We start from the raw sequence: 21,385 nt of genomic DNA, 5'->3' as shown, positions 1-21,385 counted from the left end.
CCTTTCAATTTTTTCTTTGTTCTTTACAATTGTCATTGCAGATGACTGGAAAACCAAATTCACACCCAACAGTGGTGGCACCAACTCCCGACTCCATCTGCCTTGATACTTTCAATTTCAGCTCTAGACTGTTGCTTTTTCTTTACACGTTCAGCATAACTAGAAAGGGTACCCGGTGAAAAATTAACTTTAACTCTTTAAAAATTGTGTGAATAAATGAATGAAATATCAGCTGCTTTTTTCTTACCTTTTCTCACCTGTATTGTAAGTTGTGTTCAAGGTGGTGTATAATCAGAAATACTGTTTGATATGGCGCTATATTACTGTTGTATGAATATAATGGAAATGTTGAAAAAAAAGTATTGAATATAGCAAGCGTTTTCTGAATCCAATCAACATGAGAAATGGGATTGAATGAAACGCACCATTATTACAAGTGAAGAGGAAGATTAAGGAGAAAGAGTTGTTTTTTTTTTGAAACCAACTCTTCTATCCTCATCTTGCTCAACTATATCAGGTTGTTTGAAACCTTACTCAACTATAATCCTACTGTTTGTAGATTAGGCTTGATTTGTGGTATCCCCTATAGGACAATTGTGGACGGACGGACGGACGGACGGACGCTGGCACGCCGAGAGTGAGCTCCTTTTATATTATAGATTCCCAAGCCTTTCAGCACAATTACCAATATGGCAGTGCATAGAGCAGGAAGACAACAATGCGTGCGCTGATTGGTTGAGAGGAAGGGTGCTCAGATACGTGCTCTGATTGGCTGCCTTTATATCAACACCAGTGGTCGTGTTTACGGTCGAGGCGGTGCGTTTAAACTTATAACTTTTGACTCGCTTGATGGATTTCACTTCTTTAGGTAATTTAAAATTGAATATTTAATTTCTGTTAAAGCAAAATGGCGGGGTGTCACGACAATATTTAAAACAAGCTGCAGAATCCTTAAATCAGCACTGGCTCATACCACATTGCATTTTGTCTCAGCCATATTCCCTCCATTTTCCTCAACGAACTTTACTTCTGACTTAAAAGCTGCCATGTATGACTTATGTGACTTTACGGGAGGCATTTTGACATGACAGAGTAAGGATGGACACATATGATTGGGATTGAAAGGGATAGATCAAACGTAATTGGTGAGTGCGTGCTTGTTATTGATTAGATAATTTTGCATGCGTCAGTGAGCAGATTAACGTTCAGCTAGAGCATCTGCTTATAACTGCGAGCAGTGATGCCGGGTACCAAACGACGCCCGTGCCAACGACGATGCTACCTGTTCATGCTACCACCCTCATGCTACCTGTACTGATGAGGATGCCATTCTATTACGTCATTTTATCAAACGATATTTCTCATTGCTGGTCGATGCCAAGAACTGCCACATATAACTGTGAGGATTGATTTATATGTAGCCGCTTGCAAAACTGCGAGCCATGAGGAATAAAGTTTGACAAGTACGATGTCATAGTACACATTGTTTGGTAGCCATATTGGATCGAATGAAATTTTTTTTTCTAAAACCACTTCACCAATGATGTTTTAGTTATCAAACTTTTATTGCCATGCTTACTCTGATAGACCTAAATTTTTGCATTGATTGGTTCAGCAGTTTGATAGAAGAGGGTTTTTTTTAAAAGGATTCAGCTTCAATCCAAAATAGCTGCCCAACCACATGACGTGTGACGATTTAATTACGTAATTTTATCGTGGTTAATCAATTATATATATATATATATATATATATATATATATATATATATATATATATATATATATATATATATGAAGTTTCGCATAGATCTGTTAAGCGGTTTGGGGGGGAGGTTTTAATAGGATCTGTTTTTCATTCTAATATGGCTGTCTGACCACGTGATCTATGACATCATAAATTTAATACCAGACTTTCACTGGGTAGTCGATCACATATGTAGTTTCTCATTGATCGGATAAAGTTTGTTTTTCTATCCAATTTGGCTGCCAGACAATGTGACCGATTATGTCATCGTTATCATGTTCTATGCCTCAATGGTAGTCCATCATTTGTGTGAAGTTTGTCATCGATAGGTTCAGCAGTTTTAGAGAAATCATTAAAAAAAAATTTTTGTTTCATTCTAATATGGCTGCCAGACCACGTCACTGATGTTTTATTGATCAATTGTATAGGGTAGTAGATGGTAGATCCCCAAGGGTAGACGATGACACAGTTAAAGTTTCAGGTTGATCAGTTTGGCAGTTTGAGATAAGATTGTTCAAGGTTTTCGCTAAAATCCAATATGGCTGCCAAACCATGTCATTGATGATGTCATAGTTGTCAAACTTTGTTCCACGTGGGTCGTCGGTCATACATGTAAAGTTTTGTTTACGTGGGCTTGAGAAATGTCCAAAGTTTTTCCTTTTTCACATGACCTATGATGTCATAGTTATCATTTAAAAAATTCTCCAAAGGTAGGTGCTCCGATGCTGAAAGTTTTATGTCGATCTAGTCTGGCAGCCATTGGCTAAAGTGTGTTTTGGAGTACATACACAATTTTATTGCAGATTCTGGTAACATAGACTATACTAAACTCAAGTCCGAGTGATGCCACTTTGTCATGCTTGAGCAATTTTTTTTGGAGCAAAATTCAAAATGGCCACCATCAAAACCGTTTTTTGGCCGTAACTCGGCCAAAATCGAGATATGAACCCGATTTCAGTGGCAAACCCTGTTTTGGGGGTTAAGGAATACACTGATATGTTTAAATAAACCATATCATCCATATAAATCGTCCATATTGGCATATCAGATACCATATTTTGACTAAAATTGTAATAAATTATTGACCAATTGTTGAAGTTTAGACCGATAAAGCTTGAGCCAAATAATATCAAGGGTACATACGATGAAGACACTGAAAGGTTGCTGATGTGCTTTTATTGCACTTTTATTGTGTTTATATATACTGTAGCTGTAGCACAGTTCCAATTCAGTTTCATGGTATAGCGAGAAAAGTGTTAAAAAAATTTTTTTCACAGAGCAGTTTTTCCCCAGTACAGTTGTGACAAAAAATGGCTGCCATGAAGATCAATGAACTGTGTCAACAGATCAAGTAAGTTATATATGCTTGGATATTTTTAAAGAAACATGCAAAACTGTGTGTTAATTAACAGTAAAGTATTGTTATCAGTAGACTAATCAATTTTCTTTTGAAAGCAAGACGTTTTTGTATCTTCATATCATGATTGTTTTGATACCATAGCAACCGTTTGTGTTGATGATGTTTAAAGTACACAGGGTGGGAACAGGTTTTCTGATATTTTTATTTTATTATTATTTTTTTTTTATACATGTATCTTACAAATAAATGAAATGATTAATTTGTTCATCACCACTTGTAAATGTCTTCCATTTAAGAATGCATCGGGGTGTTTAACTTTCTGAACAATTAATATAAGAGATAGTTATTTCGTGATTGTTTTGCATTATATTGATCTAACAACAATTGAACATTTCTGCTTGTCTTTTTCTAGTGACAACGTTCGACAGCTGTGATCTTGAATCCACTTGAACTGAACGATGGCATCACAGCTTAACATTTCTTGCCTGCTCAATAGTCGCATGAAATGCAGTGCCAGTAAACAGCCAATGAGTGTAGCTGGACGTGAAAGGCTCAACACCATTGTAGAAGCGAGCAAACGTAGAGGTGATGGGTAGCATGTCGCTCTAGAAACCCTGTTACAAGACTCATCAGGAGTTCCGAGTATCCGGGTAATTTCAGACGACACAGATGTATTCATATTGCTGTTGCATTTTTACCAACTGAAGGAACTGGCATGCAACCTTGTGATGGCTGGTACAAGTCATGACAGATCGTCTGTTGACATCAAGGCGACAGTGCAGAAGCATGCACATATTGTCACCCAAGTTCTGGCAGCACATGTGGTGTCTGGATGTGACGCAGTTGCCTACCTGTGGGGTATCGGAAAAGGCACAATTGTGAAACACCTCAAAGATGGTCATCAATTAAATTATCTTGGTGATCTTGATGCAGAATTACCAGATGTCATATCTTAAGCAACTGCCTTCTTTGCTGCTTGCTATGGATCCCAGGAAACAGAAGACATGTCAGCTATTCGATTTGATGTCTGGTCTTCAAAGATGGCTAACAAGAAGCTGACATCAGCACCAGAGTTAAAAACTCTACCACCAACCACTGTGGCTTTCATCCAACACGTTCTCAGGGCGCACTTGCAGGCAGCAATATGGCGGGCTGCATTAGATCCAGACCCACCATTGATCGATCCAACGAGTCATGGATGGTCACATGAAGTGTCGAGCATGTTGCTCCCCGTGTCTCTGCCTCCGGATGTCATCAGAGCTCCTGATAATGTTCTCAAGATGATCAGGTGTGGGTGCAGCTCAGTGCGACCCTGTGCACCGAATAGATGTAGTTGCTCTGCCGCCAGGCTCTCCTGTTCATTGTTCTGTGGCTGCCATGGTATGGAGGAATGTCAGAACGACCAAACAAAGTCTGTATCAGCAAGCGAAGCTGTGGAACTTGAGTGAACACTAGTTATTTGATTAATGCAGCTGTCTTGTATGTGAGATCGAGTGAAAGCAGAATGAAAGAAGTTCATCAGCAACCAATCAGTGTATTCATAGTTCATAACATGTACAGACCCCTTTTTGGATTTGAATTTGTGTCAAATTTGTGTAAACCTTGCTTATTACGTTTATTTGGTTATGTGTTAATATAATTAATTATAGTTTGTAGTTACCTAATCATTGTATTACTCAACTGTACTGTTGGAAATAAATATATACAATACAATATACTGTTACAATACAATACAATATACTGTTTACCACTTAAATCAGGTTCATATAGATTTTGGGCATAGTTACGGCTGAAAATAGTTTGATTTTTGGCCGAGTTACGGCCAAAAAACGGTTTTGATGGTGGCCGTTTTGAATTTTGCTCCCAAAAAAAATTGCTCAAGCGTGACAAAGTGGTATCACTCGGATTTGAGTTAGTATAGTCTATGTTACCAGAATCTGCAATAATATTGTGTATGTACTCCAAAACACACCTCTGGTAAAATTCCAGTTCTGCATCCAGACTAATCGTTCAAGTGATTACTGAGAAAACAAATTTTAAAGCAAATAAGCAGTGAAAAAATATGGCAGAAGGAAAAAAAAATCTGTACAGAAACAATAGAGTACTATATCCACCCATCTCTACTCTGTGCAGAGCGTTGGTGCTGCCGAGGAGGCGTCGCCACTCTGACGCAGGATACTCGAATGGCTCAATCATCCCAGCAAGTTGGTACTCATTTTGCCGACCTCGGAAGGATGACAGGCTGAGTCAACCCCACCTGGTGTAAATTCAACGGGAACAAGCGGGATTTGAACTCAGGACCCGAGTATCCCAAACCCGCGATACCAAGCCTGATACTTTATAGTACCTTCATTACTCACTCAATCGGCAAACGTTCCAGGCAATGATTTCTGTAGTGTTTTAAATTAACAATTTATTACATAGTTTATTTCAGAAAATATCACACTTTGCAACTTTTTTTCCCATTTCTGCAATTCATTGTGTTGAACCATAGACAAGTCGATTCTGAGTCCAAGCCAAGACTCGGACTTCATGGAAAAAAGTATTGACATGTACGCCAAAAATTACGATACGTTTCAGTACCAAAGGTTCACAAAACCTGAAAAAAAAAAAAAAAATATATATATATATATATATATATATATATATATATATATATATATATATATATATATATATATATATATATATATATATATATATATATATATATATATATATATATATATATATATACTAACCACTATTCTGTGCCATCCAACAGTGCATAGTGCATGGTGCATTGGAGTGTGCCCGGGCTATCTACGCGTATGCCTTACAAGTATTTCCCAGCAAGAAAAGCGTGTGGCTGCGTGCTGCGTACTTTGAAAAGAATCACGGCACGAGGTGTTTCCTCACTTGCTTCAACCCTGCTTTCTGGAGAAATCTTTTTGTCTTTTATTCTATTTTTAGTTCAAAGTTCATGGAGGAGCTTGTACAGAGAATAGATGCAGTGCAATCACATTGAGAGACATTGTTGTACTGTGGATTATTGTACATAGTTTGTATAACTTTTTGAACACCCTGAGCATGCATTTCTTTTTTTTGGAATGGAAATGGGGAAGAGGTAGCATAAGTGGGAAAACTGGGTTGAGCGCAGTTGGATGACAGTTAATTTCTGAATGATGTCACATTTTATCTTCCAATACATTGCATTGTTTTGTGTGCGGTAGGGATTCTCTCGAGGCACTGCTACAGCGTGCTGTGGCCCACTGCCCTAAGGCAGAGGTGCTGTGGCTCATGGGAGCAAAATCCAAATGGCTGGCAGGGGATGTTCCATCTGCTCGCAGCATCCTTGCATTAGCTTTCCAGGTGAGGGATTTACAGTTGGGGAGGTTGGTTGAAGTGAAAGGAAGTGGATTAGAAAAGGGGGCAAAACTCCCCCCCAAAAACGAGCATTTAAACACCAAAATCTGAGCTTGTAAATGTTAATGTAATCGCACTCTCCGGGTCTGCCGGATGTGATGTTACCCATGAAAAATGAATTTTTTTTTTTGCAAGGCTAATCCTAATAGTGAAGAGATTTGGCTCGCAGCCATAAAACTTGAGTCGGAGAACAACGAAGATGAAAGAGCAAGGCGTCTGCTTGCTAAGGCTCGCAGTTCGGCTCCGACTGCACGCGTGAGTATCTGTCGTCCTCTTTTATGTTCTTGAACTGTGGTTTTCAATTCACCTTATTTAGTCACTGACACCATTCTATGACTCAGCTGATAAAGAGGGCTGGGGATTTCATCCTCTTGTGGGCTGAGAAGGCAATTATAAGCTTCTTTGTTGTTTCTTGATTGAGAAACAGTAGATACAGCCTGTTGTGTGTGTTTAATGAGGTTTCAACATTTTTATTTTTGACAACGCTCATGAAAGAGCATTATGACAGAGGGTGAGTGGCCATTGCTCTGAAGATGGCGTAGAAAGAAACAGGCAAGACAACAAATAGGTTCACAGAGATACAATCTCATCACCAGAGATGGAAGATAAGTGGATGACGGGTAGGTAAATCTTCTTTCAAATACAGCACATGGCTGCGAGTAGCATCATTTGCTGAGGGCACGGCGGCAGTGTTGCTGATGCAATGCCCTCTGTCGGTTAGGGCAAGAATTTGTAATTTATTCAGGGTGCTGTAGATAGCTCGACTACCCTCTGCGAAGGACACTGGGATCTTTAATGTCCACCGACTAATGCTGCCAGATGAGAAGCCCAGTTTAACGACCATCCGAGGGAAGACGTACACATTGATGAATCAGTTACAGGTTGCTACATATAAAGATCAGCAACGGTTGGAAGGATAATTAAATAGATGTGGGGAAACTACATGGGGGAGGAGGGGGTGAAGTCAGGGTTAAAATTCCTATCAGTTGCACACACAATTATAGATTTCTCCTAAAATGTTTAAATTGTTGATTTTAAATGCATGTACCAATTATGCTGTCTTGCTTTCTACAATAATGAGACATGTACCGTATTTAATTTTAGTTATCAGGTTTTATCATAGTTGATTTAAAAAATGACTTGGGGGTTAATTCGGTCATTATTTCAGAATCAATAAGGCATCTTTTAGCACCCTGTTTAGCAACTGCCAGGATTGTGCATTTTCGAGAGCTCCCTGTCACCATCAACCTCATGTCTGTTTTTTTCCCCTTTATCCATCTGTATTTGGTGTCTTAATCCTTTCCCTGTTGTGCATTCTTACCTTCTGTGCATTTGCTGGGTCAAAATGGCATAACCACGCATGTTATCTCCCAAGCGCTACAAGGAAATGGTGCACACACTTGTTATATCCATCGGGGGCAGGACCGATGGCATGTGACGTCAGAGCCATGACAAAGAAATCGCAGAAACAAAGATCACAGTGTAGCCCTTGAGTATGTATCGATGCAGTTTGTGAGGGAGTGGCGGCCTGTGAGTGAAGAGCTCACTGAGGATGATTAGGAGGAGAGGACAAGGAGGATGAGGCCGAAAATTGCACACACGCGGGGAAGTGGGAGAGGGGTGGAGGGGTTGGGTTTGATGCAGAACGAGTCCAACTCTCGCAGTCAGGATGAGCTGCACAATTGCCGAGCTACCTGCAGGCCCTTAAGCGAAGACCTACAGACCATGGCCCTTGAAAGAGAGGCCACCTGCCTCTACCTCCCTGTCTGTCTTCACTTTTGTGTGTTACGTTCTCTGCACATATCTGGTGTGTGTAAGATTAGCTTGAGATAGGTAGTCTCAGTAAGTAGGCAGTCACAAGATGTTTTATGTCTCTGTAAGTGGGTCTGTCATGCATCTCCCCCCCCCCAACCCCTTTTCTCTTTAATTAACAACTGATTGATTTCTTGTTTGTGTCTCAATCCATTTTGATTATTTATTAAACCCCCTTATTTTTAAATCATTGTTGTCATCGTCGGAGCCAAGTATTCACCCTCGTAATTAAATTATATACCTGGTGTTGGCTTAATGGTTAGGGTGGTGGCCTTGGGATCCTTGGATCCTGAGTTCAAATTCCACCTGGCTGTTGAATTAATACCAGGTGGAGTTAACTCTACCTGTCATCCTTCCGAGGTCGGCAAAATGAGTGCCAGCTTGCTGGTATCCTGTGTCGGAGTGGCGACCCGTCCAGGATTGTGTCCAATAGCTAAGGAGACTGCTTAGGCAGCACCAACGCCTCTGCACAGAGTGTGGTCCCAATGGATGGATGGATGGAAAAAAATGATCATTGAACAGAGGGCATGCTGAAACCTCAGCCCACAGACCCAATTCGTTGGTCAACCATTACACCACATGGCTTGTGCATCACCTCCAAGCTTGCATCAAAACCTTGCCAGCTCAGTCACCTTCATATTTTCATAATCTGCCTACCCCACCTTGTCTGGTCTTTATGTGATGCTTGTTTTGGTCTTATTTCTTTCCATTTTTAATGGTCATTCTGAATGACTGTGGGCTCTTCTCTTGTCTTATATTTTCCACAAAAAAACTGCACCATATGTCATCCAGCAAACAATAATCTGAGTTCACTCAAATAATTTTCTTAAGCAATTACTGTGCATCTCGTCTACACAGGTTTTCATGAAATCCGTAAAGCTGGAGTGGGTTCTCGGAAACATTCCACGAGCACTGGACTTGTGCCATGAGGCCTTGCATCACTATGAGCAGTTTCCTAAGCTGTGGATGATGAAAGGACAGGTTTTCCAGCAGCTGGATAATGTCGAGGATGCACGGCAGTCCTACTCGCAAGGGGTAAGTGTGCTACACTGTCTGTTAGTTTTGATAATACTTTGTTTAAAATTTTTTTTCGATGTTTGATAAGTGGTAGACATTCAAAGAAGACCTTGTCATTCACTGAACAAAGGACCGAGGTTTATGATTCTCTCCAACTTGCTCTGCTGTTCTCCACCCTCACAGCTCAAAAAATGCCCACAGTCGGCCCCTCTGTGGCTTCTACTGTCTCGGCTTGAGGAATGTGCCGGGCAACTCACGCGAGCTCGAGCCATCCTGGAAAAAGCTCGTCTCAAGAATCCACAGCACCCTGAGCTCTGGTGGGATTGCTATCTATGAGCTATGAGAGTGCCTGGGACACTTACAAGATTGGCTGAAAAATGGGCATTAATAACTGTTGCTGATAAAACCATAACCACTTCATGTTGTTGTTTGTCATTGTGCACAGGCTGGAGTCCGTGAGGCTGGAGTACAGGGCAGGCCTTAAGAACATCGCAAGTACTCTCATGGCAAAGGCCATGCAGGAGTGTCCAAACTCTGGTAATCCTTTGTCTTTGTTAAATGCTTCATGAAGACTTCGGGAATTGTTTAGTCAAACAGAACAACAACTTTGAAAACTAGAACGACACGCGGTAGAACGTATACCTTCACCAGACTGAACAGTTTGCATTTTGTATCCCACTGATAGGCCGAATCCGGATCCGGACCTTAACCAAAATCGAATCGGCTTGTTCTTGTCACCTAGTCAACTCATCCACCCAGTTTTGTCATAATTCGTCCACAACTTTTTGAAATATCATGGTATATATCGTTTTTGACTCCATCTCTCAATGGTGCTGAATCACTTAGATAATAAAAAATAACTCTCTTATCTGGATTCAGATCTTCACCAAAATCGAATGGATTCATCCGTGTCACACACCCAACCTGTCCACCAAGTTTTGTCTGAATCCATTTACAACATTTTGAGATATCATGCTATGTATATATCGTTTTTGGCCTTATCTCTCAATGTTGAATTATCACTGAAAAAATTCTCGAATCTGGATCCGGTCTTCACCAAAACCGAATTATTTTATCCCTGCCACACCCAATGTCTCCACAAAATTCACAAACAGACAGACAGGGGAGAAAACATAACCTCCACCCTCATGTACATATACATGTATATAGCTGAGGAAAGTGTGTTGTTGGTTGTCAGTTTGTAATTAATTTTCCAGACTTGTGATTTATCATGCCTTGCTAATATGTACAAAATGTAATTTAAAATATACGCTTATGGGCAATTCCGCAGTTAGTAACGTTACATTTTAGGGACATTCTCATTATTTAGATAAGAGTCCTTTCTCTATCTGTGGATGTAAAGTCTCATTAATGTCACCAGAGATCAACCTAGTCTAGACGTAGAACAGAGCAAAGAATGAAATCATTTCATGAAACATTCTAGAAGAAAGAACTGCTTTTAATGCCGGTTAGTAACGTTACAAAAAAAGGACGTTACATTTAAAAAGGACGTTTCAGCATATGATGTTCTTTATTCTTCCTATCTTACTATATAAACTAAGGCAATTATCTGTATGTACGTGTGTATGTGTGGACGTCTGAAAATGATAAAAAAAAGGGCTGGGCCGATCTCCACCAAATTTTGCATATGTGCTGGTTCTACCTTACGTCAGGTCAAGGGGGCGTACACACACACACACACACACACACACACACACACACACACACACACACACACACACACACACACACACACACACACACACACACACACACACACACACACACACACACACACACACACATCCCCCCTCCCAAGATTTCGCCTGTACACATGGCACAGTGTAAGTGGTTTCTTGACCCCTGTTGCAGATGGGGGATTATTAGCCATGACACAAAATATATTTTCCCCACCTCCCCACTATCCACCCAGATTCCTCCCGAAGGGAGTGTGTCTTTCTGGTTTTCAAAGTTGATAATAATTGATACCTCTTAGAGGTCATGATGAAACCCAGTATAGTTTGCGAATGATTATTCGTCTAGCCATTGCACTCGCACACTGCAGTTTGTGTATTAATTGTGATTTGCTTCTCAGCTGCATAACTCTTGTAAGACTCTTATGTTACATGGAAACTACTGATGAAGAAATGTTATTGGTGATAACATTGTTGTATGATATTATGTGATATTATATTTGTGTGGCCAGGCATTTTATGGGCAGAAGCCATATACCTGGAGTCACGGCCGCAACGCAAGACCAAGAGTGTGGATGCACTGAAGAAGTGTGAGCATGACCCTCATGTTCTCCTTGCTGTTGGCAAGTGAGTGAGTTTCTTGCAGAGCTAGAGTACTGTATTTTCCCAAACATGTGGATCTTCTGTGAAACATCCAATACCAGGGTCCAGAATAGTCGAAAGCCAACTTGTTGAGATTTGCCCAAAAACCAACAAGTGGGGGGGGGGAGGACCCTCAACCCTGACGACTAGCCTTAACCCATTGGCCCTGTAGATCCAGAGCCTAATAGATTTTAGCGAGCTTTTATCAGCCCACCCAATGCTTAAAGAGGAACCCAAATGTTCAGACTACCTCTACGCTAATCTCTCCCTTGATACCCTACAAAATAGATATTATGTGTCTTTTTCCGATTTCCGAATTAGAAAGTAGATAAATTTGCTATTAAAAGTCAAAATCTTCTTGAAATTACCTGTGACATCACATCAGGAAGTGGACAGTCATATCCGTACTGTCTCTGGGTAACATCGTGGTGCGATTTAACTAAAACGGCAAATAATTTCGATTTTCTACAAACATGCTGAGTCGATGCGTCTTTGGTGCTTGTATAGTAATACAAACTGAGATGGTTTCATGCTACACCAATGGTCGAAAGACCCGAAGTTTGCTCGAAATTGGATGAGGCTTGTCGGAAATACCCGCGTATGGATCTAGCTTATAAAATGTTCGCTTTTGTGCTCGGAGCATTTTACAGAGAACTGTTATAAAACGACAGAGATAGCTAGATCTTGTGGTTTTCTGCCAGGATTAAGTGGAAGCAACAACCGTCACTCTACTACAACACCATCTCTCCCAAGCTACCAGCATAATTATGTGCACAGGTGATTTGAGCAGTGAATCAAACACCAGTTACCACAAAGGCACCTGAAATTAACTATGTATTATCAACACAAATGTCTGCAAGCCAAATGAACCACCATCTATTTATAGTGGAGAGAATGTATGCATGATTCATCATATACTCTGAAAGCTACTTTCATCTACTCTGAGATCTGAAATCCAAGGATTCACCTTGGATGCTAAAACTTTCAGGGTGCCATCCTCCTTCACCCCCTACTACCCCATCCACAATCCCCCATCATCCATTACCCCCATAATACCCACCACCATCCCTCCACAATGCCCACCACCACCACACCATCCCCTCCCCTCCACCACCCCCCTCCCCTCCACCATCCCCCTCCCCTCCACCATCCCCCTCCCCTCCACCACCCCCTCCACCATTCCCTCCTCCACAATGCCCACCCCCTCCACCATCCCTTCACAATGCCCACCACCACTCCACCATCCCCCTCCCCTCCACCATCCCCCTCCCCTCCACCACCCCCCCTGCCGTCCCTCCACCACTCCACCATCGCCCTTCCCCTCCACCATCCCCCTCTGTGGATAGGGGCATTGTCATCCTGGAAGACGCACGCACCTTCTGGCAGGAAAGAAATGCTGCAACATGGGGTGAAGATGATCACTCAGTACCAAAAAGTTGCAATTGGCATTAACTTTCTGAGGGAATGACTGCACCCAAACTATGCCAGGAAAATGCACCCCACAACATTACAGAACCACCAGAACCCTTCACCGTTGGAACCAAGCACTCAGGGTTGTTCAGTTCACCGCTCAGGGTGGCACCACACATGCACTCATCCATTTGTCGAGAACCTGGTGAAGGATGATTCATGACTATATCGCATTTCTCCACTGCTCAGTTGTCCATTAGCTGTGCTCTTTGCATCACTGGACTCACAAATTTGTATTGCCAGGTGTGACGTTTATGCAATGCAACCCGACTCTGGGATCCGACTCTGGGGAGTTCTCGGCAGACTATTTTTGATGAAACTGGCTGCTCGTGCCCCAGGATGAAATTTACAGTCAATTGATCTGCAGTTGCTCGCCTGCTTTGCCTTGCACTTCAAATTAATGTTCAGATATCATGATCCTGGAGTACGTGCATCCTGCATCCGCACACTGTTGCCCTTTGTTGATGTCTTTCCCTCAGAGTTCCATGCCAATATTACCTGAAACACCATTGCTCGTGAACCATTGGCAAGTTGAGCTGTCTTTGTCACTGAAGCTCCTGCCAAATGCACCCCAACAATCATATCTCTTTCAAAGTCACTGGCGTCTCCTCTTGCAGCCATGCCAGCCATAATTATAGGCAACCAGGCCTGTGCAGCATTTAATACATGACTCAAAGCATGATGGGATGTCATTTGCTTAATTAACACATAGGCCACACCTGTGTTGAAGCCGTTGCTCTCGATATACTTGGTGTCCCTCATTTATCCAGGTGTTTCCATTTTTTTTTTGTCCACTACCTGTGTGTCAATACAAGGCAGCAATGCTAACTGGTCATGCCTGTCAATCATTTGGTGTAGTCTGTACACTTATTTGCAAAGGCTCTGTGGACACTTTTGCAGTGGACTGTGTCATTGCATTGTCGTTTGTCTTTAACAACGATTTCCAGTAACACTTGGCATTCAGCCTGGTTGAGGTGAATTTTTCCACAGGCCTTCTCTCAGCAGGTAATGCAGCACCCCCGACTGTAGCTGCTATGACCACATCAGCAAGCTCCAGAGTACCACACATTGGCTCAATTGCAATCACAGCTGCTTTTGCTAATGTGGATGGTTAACATTAGTCACTTGTTTTCCTCTCCAGTAGTGCTGCATCATAGAAAAGTATGCCTTCTATAAACCTACTAGTAGTAATGCCCGGCGTTGCTCGGGCTAGCAATAAAGCCTGGCGTCGCCCGGGCTTTCTTGCAAATTTCCTGAATAGCTGTTAGCGGTTAGTGGTTAGGGTTAGGGTTAGCGGTTAGGGTTGCAGTTAGGGTTAGGGTCAGCGGTTAGGGTTAGCTGTTAGGGTTAGGGTTAGTGTTAGGGTAGCTAACCCTAACACTAACACTAACCCAAACCATAACCCTAACCCTAACAGCTTGGCGTAGCGGAGGTAAACAGCGCCCGGGGCAAAGTGGAAATTTGCGTCCCCCGTAGGCCTTAAACTTGAGTGGATTTGAATGGAAAATCCCATAAGGGATATCGATTTATCGATTTTTTTCGAATATCGGAAGTGTTATGGAAAAAATTTATAGCCAATGACCTAAGTTGGACCAAAAGCCATAATCGTACCAAATTTGAATGGAATCCGTTGGAGTTTGTGAAAATGCATCAAAACGAATTTTGAGGGGCCTCTTAAGGAAGACAATAATATCATTCGTATATGTGCCAAATCTTGTTTCATTTCATGCAGTAACAAAAATCTGATGGTGGAACAAAGAAAGGGGCATGCCAAAATATTAATATAGATATAGCTTCATTACCTCTGACACCAAAGGTGGAAGGTTATATTTTCACCCCTGTTTGCTTGTTTGTCTGTCTGTTTGTGTGCACGATTTCTCAAAAGGTTGTGGACGGATCCGGATGAAATTTGGTGTGCAGGCTGCGGGTGTGACGAGGACGAACTGATTAGATTTTGGTGAAGATCCGAAACCGGATCCGGCTGCAAGAATTTTTTAAGCGATTCTTCACCAGTGAGAGATAGGGCCAAAAACAATATATAGCATGATATCTCAAAAAATTGTGGACAGATTCAGACTAAACTTGGTGAACACATTGGGTGTGTGACAAGGAAGAATTCGTTCAATTTTGGTGGCGATCCGAATTTGGATCCGGATCCGTTAATTTTTTCAGTGATTCTTCACCATTGAGAGATAGGTGTTGGTTTAATGGTTAGGATGGTGGGCTTGGGATCATAGGGTCCTGAGTTCAAATCCCGCTGGGCCGTTAAATTAATACCTGGTGGGGTTGATTCAGCCTATCATCCTTCCGAGATCGGCAAAATGAGTACCATCCTTCTGGGACGATTGAACCATTCAAATATTATTCATCGGAGTGGTGACCTGTCCAGGATTGTGCCCAATAGCCCAGGAGACTGCTTCGGCAGCACCGACGCTTTGTACAGAGTATGGTCCCAATGGAATGGAGAGATGGGGCTAAACTGATATACTGTTACGGAGCCGGGTATCGGCTGCGAGCACGACCGCTAGGTGGGGCACTAGGGTCGACTCTGCCGAACACCTGGAATCTAGATCGTACCTTTCGGAAAACTCCGAGGGTACGGGTCCCTTACCGGACCGTGAATCGCCAATAATTTGACTGCGTGGGGTAGGGTTCATTGCGAAACTTCAATATACCTAATTACCCACGCGGACAGAGCTACCGAGTATTCACACCCTCGACGGCACTCGTACGGGATGAGCCGTTAGCGTGCCCGACCCGTGCGCAACCCGAATGGATGGTTGCCGAAGTCTCGTCGGTCCAAATGTACATTTGCAGCGGCAACAGCCTTTGTAAGTCACCAACACGCGCCATGCTAAGTCAATGGAAGAAACACAAAAACGAGCTGATACATTTAACAAATGGGGTATTTATTCACAGTAATCGGGGAAACGAGGGAAGCACGTAAGGGCAGAGTGATCACGACTAATAGAGAATGCAAATTTACACACAAGCACTTAAACAATTCCAACTTTAATGACGGGCCCACAGACAGATGCACACCCAAAAGAAACGGACCCAAAATGGTCTTTATTATCCCTTCAGCTCGGAGGGAAGTCGAGCTGAGGAAAGAGAAAGTGGCTGGCTTCCTGGCCGCGAGCGTGCGGCTCGACGTCCACCCCTTCCTGAAGCACCAGTCGGCACGAACGGGCCAAGGGCAGCCGAGGCAGACCAAGCCAGCGACGAGATGAGCCGGGAACCAGAGCACGCCGGCGACGGGATCAGCCAGGAACCAGAACATGCGCTCGTGAAGACGGGGCGCAGATTCTTTCCTACCCGCTCGAGCAGATCCACCCGATTATTTGCTCTCCGTTCCTTTTGTCGCTCTCGGGCGCGGTCCGCTCATCGTGGCCCGCTCTCATTGGGTGGACACGACGCATTCCCTTATTTAGCGCGCAGCCAAGCGAACCGGTTCATGACCATATTTGGGAATGGAATTCAGTCCGCTCATCGTGGCCCGCTCTCATTGAGTGGGACACGGCGCATTCCCTTATTTGGCGAGCAGCCAAGCAAACCGGTCATGACCATATTTGGGAATGGAATTCCATCCCCGAACGAATTCCGAACACACCCGCATACCAGCGAGCGCGCAGAGAATGCCGGGAGCAGAGGGTTGTCACTGTGAGAGCGAAGATGGCGTTGTTGTTGTAGTTGTAGATGTAGTAGCCGTAGTTGTTGTGAGTGATGTAAAAATCCTAACTATCAAAATAACTCACAGCGCATGTACATTTATTCACCCATTAAACGAGGGACGGGGACCCTAACTAAAAAAAAAACACATACTTACCGATATAACTGTTCTATAGGACCTTACATTGAGTGCTCATGGCTTCCAGATTCATAACAATACATCACGATGTCTCAAAAAGTTGTGGACGGATTCAGATGAAACTTGGTGGACAGGTTTGGTGTGTGACACGGACAAATTGATTCGATTTGGGTGAAGATCCGAATCTGGATCCGGATATGAGAATTTGTTTTTTTTAAGTGTTTCTTCATCATTGAGAGATTGGGCCAAAAACGATATAGAGCATGATAATTCAAAAATGTATGGGGCCCAATATGTTCTCGTAGATTAGGCATTGCGTGGGAGAGGTATGTGCTCTACTAAACGCCCTTCTAGTTAATGAGTGGTTTCCAACATCGACTTGTTTTAATCTCACCACTCCCGTGGAAACTTTGTCCTTAAGTTTATTCATTTCACATGTAATTTTCAGCTCAGTGTTGTGTATACGTGAATTGTGTTCAACAAGTCTGAACGAATCCAGGCTTCACTAGCTTTTAGATCTTTTTTTTGTCAACTGCATTAAAAAAATAAAATAAACTAAAGAAATCTCACATATCGTTAAGTTCATTGTGCATTGTCCCACATTACCAGGCTGTTCTGGAGTGAACGGAAGATCACAAAGGCTCGGGAATGGTTCCTCCGCACAGTGAAGATTGACCCAGACTTGGGAGATGCTTGGGGTTATTTCTATAAGTTTGAACTGCAGCATGGAACACAGGTACAGTTTTCTGGCTGAATTCAACTCCCATGTCATTTCGTATAATAACTAAATACCTGCTGTGTTTCTCAAATACGTAAAAATAAGTCGTTTTCCTGATGCAACAGGTATTTCTGTCATAGACAAGCTATTCGTAGTGGTACCGAAGATGAATAGTTCTAAACTTGGGTGTTAAAATTGTGTTTTGATACTGTTTCCATCAGTCTTCATGGGTTTACTTTGATAAACATTTGTGTTTGAAAATGTACTCACTTACTGCAACATGTGATCGTTTTAAAATTGTTCCTTGAGGAGTTTTCCCATTGATTTCAGTCTCTGATCTAACAGGAGCAACAGGAAGAAGTAATGAAGCGCTGTGAGAACGTTGAGCCACGGCATGGGGAATTATGGTGCCAGATGTCGAAGGACATCAACAACTGGCGCAAGAAACCCGGCGAGGTCTTAGAGTTGGTCGCCAACAAGCTGACCAACACCTTTTGATAGTTGCACAGTGAATCTTCCATGGGAACTATTTGCTATTTCTTGTATGTGATAACTTTATCACAGCACTCGTCCAAGCAGATGCATTCTTCGCCGTGTCCTACTTTTCCCCAACCAAGGTTCATAAGCTAATCTCAGACACGATGTTTTCAAAGTAACTTTCAACTATATTGGGCTTCGAGTTGGATTTGATGTTCTTAGACTGATAATTAAACGAAGGTGAATGTAGGTATTTCTTCAATGCCCTGATTATTCATTGATGAAAAAGCTCATGAATGTTTTGTAAATACCTAGTGCTGCATCCTTAATTTGTTTATCACTAGTGAGTAGGCCTTTATTTGTTTATCACTTGTGAGTAGGCCTTTATTCTCAGTTTCATACAACATAGCTCTAGAAAAATAATGTGTAAAAAGAAACATAAATTATGCTCTACATTGTCACGATGCTACATGGTGTGCATTAAGGATGCAGATCATGCATTTTATGTTTTACAAAGTAAAAACATATAACTAAAATAATAAAGCCCAGGCTAATTAAAACACCTTTTTGATTCCCAATTGCCACAAAACTACCATAAAGTAAATGTTAAGGTTTCAGTTTCTCATTATGGTCTGAGTCCGTAAATGATAGTTGCGTTTACAATAAACCGATTACTTTCTTAAAATTTGTGGGGGTTTTTTTTGTTTTTTTTTGTTCGTTAGAAGGTGATGTGTTCTACAGTGTTCAAGTATATAATTCAATTTATAGAAAGGTTTAAAGGCATATAAATAAATTCTGTGTTTTACAGCCATTTTACGCAGTGTCTATTGCACCACCCTGTCAAACACGTTACATTAGTTATTTGTGCCTGTTATATATTTCCTTCATGACGTCCTTAAAACAGTAGATTCCTGTTTGGAATGATTTTCAATTTTGATGGACTGCCATTCCGGCAGAAAAAATAAAAAAAAATATCTCCTTTCTGCACATCTGCGATTGGGATGAATTCAGAGACAGTACTGTTCAACGGCAGGTTTGCCTTCCAATTCATGTTCAAAATATAACATTCAAGTTAAACAAGGAGAAATAAGACGTAAAATGTCATAGCCCCCGTGGTTTTAGTAATTTTGCTCTACGGAGCTAAAGGGCTAGCCCATATTTACAAGATTTATGTGTATGTGCAACTGACTTGAGTGGTCATGTGACATACAAGAACATTTGTGACATGTTACATTTGCCAAGTTTGAACAAAATTGGACCAATCATGTCCAAGAAATGGTTGGGGACACTTAAGTAACAAAATGGCCACCAGTCGGCCATCATTGATGTTATCTCGAAAAACAATGATGTGCATATGTAAGGCATCATTCCTTATCTGTGCGCCAAGTTTGAACAAGATCGGTAAATGCATGTTCGAGAAATGGTTGAGAACGAGTTCAACACTGAGGTTGTTTTTTTCACAACTTAATTGGCTGCCAGTCTACCAGTTGGCCATATTTGATCAGATCACAAAACAAAGTGAGGGGCACATGTATGCCATCATGTGTTGTGTTTGTGCCAAGTACGAATAAAATTGGTCCAAACATGTCCGAGATATGGTTGCGGATGCACGGACATGAAAATCGAGACCAAATCCATAAGCCTCCGTTTCAGACTAAGTCAAACGGGGGTTAATTTGTTGTTTCTTGATCACAAACTGATAAGACAAATGGATGGATATGAACCAATTGCTTAACCACAGTTTTCACTTCACATGTGTGGGGTAGCTACAACGAAGTTGATGGCAAGCCATCACAAATCCCCATGCTTTCCACCTAAAGCAAAGTTTAAAGATCACAAGAAGTTCCACCAGGAATGACCCAATATCAACTTTTGAGTTAAATGTTTTTTTTTCTCATTTTGATTCCTGTGACCCCAAGTCCCCACTCCCTGGGGCATGAACTGGAGGTCCAATCCAAAAAATCGTTGCATATTTCATGCATCCCCCAAGTTTGATTGCATATACAACGTTTCCTTTAAAAATGTGTCCCTCATTGCATTTTTCGGTATTTGACCTTTTGACCCTTCCTCACTGATCAGGGCCAAAATGACACTGCTTTTGCACCTTCTTGCTATGTGGTGGTGATAACTACCAAGTTTGGTGAATTTCTGTTTAACTGTTTAGGAGATAGCATGACTGATGGAGCCGATTACAATATCCTGCGGTTTTTTTTTCTTCAAAAATGGGAATAAAAACAAGTGAGAGTTGGTGGGATGAGGAGAATAAACGAAGTGATTGACCCATAGACCCAGCTTCATCATGAGAGATTCCAATAATCTTGAAAGCCTTGGTTTCCACAGTCAAGCTGAGCAAGATGAGGCAGGGAAGCCAGCCAAAAGGGGAGAGCAGTACTCCACCAAGCTGTGGATGAAAGCCTTGTAAGTGGATGGATAGGAGCTCAGGTGTGCTCAGGAAGGACTTTGCAAGATGTAGTATGCCCAGTCGGTGTCTGGCTTTGGAGGCCAACTTTGAAATGTGGCTTGCCCAAGAGAGATCATGGTTGAGAGTGAGACCCAAGAATTTGAGTGAATGAACTTCTTTGAGATGGTTGTTGAGAAAGTAGATGGGAGGGTTTGCGGTACAGTCGTTAGACAGAGACAGACAGACATTTCTCAGGATTGAAAGACTTTCTAAGTGTTTGACCATCTTGTGATATTTTGTTAAGGTCTGAAGAGAGGGAAGAGGCTGCAGTCCGCCTCTCTGAAAGATGAGTGATGTGTCACCACAGAGGGTTAGTCATCAGCAAAGAGATAAAGTGGATTTTCCAGATGGTAAGGGAGATAACTGATGGAGATCAGGAATTGGACTGGGCCCAGAGCACTGTCTTGCAGCACTCCAACCTTGACAAGAAGAGGAGATGAAAGGTTTCCACTGAGTGCCACATGTTGGCTATGAGAGTAGAGGAAATTGGAAAGCCATGTGTGGAGTTGGCCTTGGATTCCATAGGCAGACAGTTTGGAGAGCAAGGTAGGATGCCAGACTGCATCAAAAGCTCGAGATATGTCCAGAGAGCCAGCCTTGATCTAATGTCTGATATTGAGGGCCTCCATCCATTGTTGGAAGTGAAGAAGCAAAGCAGCATGTCCAAGGTAGTTTAATCCTTGAGTTATAGTTGATGTAATTGTCTATGGTTATAAGGCAGTCTGCTGAAGAAATGCTCCTCTGGAATGTTATGAAATTATCTTATAATTTTGAAGA

The 21,385-nt window shown here is 42.1% G+C and overlaps 1 protein-coding gene across 2 annotated transcripts in view; it reads left to right on the top strand.

Annotated features, from left to right (window-relative positions):
* The window catches only part of PRPF6 (pre-mRNA processing factor 6), a 50,055-nt gene extending 30,321 nt beyond the window's left edge, over nucleotides 1–19,734 (top strand). For both annotated transcript variants that reach the window (XM_085881804.1, XM_085881803.1), the window contains 9 exons: nucleotides 5,869–5,990; nucleotides 6,317–6,455; nucleotides 6,645–6,764; nucleotides 9,180–9,356; nucleotides 9,522–9,655; nucleotides 9,784–9,875; nucleotides 11,545–11,659; nucleotides 17,562–17,688; nucleotides 18,016–19,734. In XM_085881804.1, the coding sequence (XP_085737930.1) occupies nucleotides 5,869–5,990; nucleotides 6,317–6,455; nucleotides 6,645–6,764; nucleotides 9,180–9,356; nucleotides 9,522–9,655; nucleotides 9,784–9,875; nucleotides 11,545–11,659; nucleotides 17,562–17,688; nucleotides 18,016–18,168 (1,179 nt within the window). In that variant the 3' untranslated portion in view covers nucleotides 18,169–19,734. The remainder of the gene's footprint in view (nucleotides 1–5,868; nucleotides 5,991–6,316; nucleotides 6,456–6,644; nucleotides 6,765–9,179; nucleotides 9,357–9,521; nucleotides 9,656–9,783; nucleotides 9,876–11,544; nucleotides 11,660–17,561; nucleotides 17,689–18,015) is intronic.
* The last annotated feature ends 1,651 nt before the right edge of the window (nucleotides 19,735–21,385 follow it).

Source organism: Eptatretus burgeri, chromosome 5 (assembly GCF_056783735.1).
Source record: "Eptatretus burgeri isolate ZD-2024b chromosome 5, Ebu_testis_v1, whole genome shotgun sequence".
NCBI classification, from domain to species: Eukaryota; Metazoa; Chordata; class Myxini; order Myxiniformes; family Myxinidae; genus Eptatretus; species Eptatretus burgeri.
Note: the sequence above shows the minus strand (reverse complement) of the source record. Positions and strands in the feature narration are given on the sequence as shown.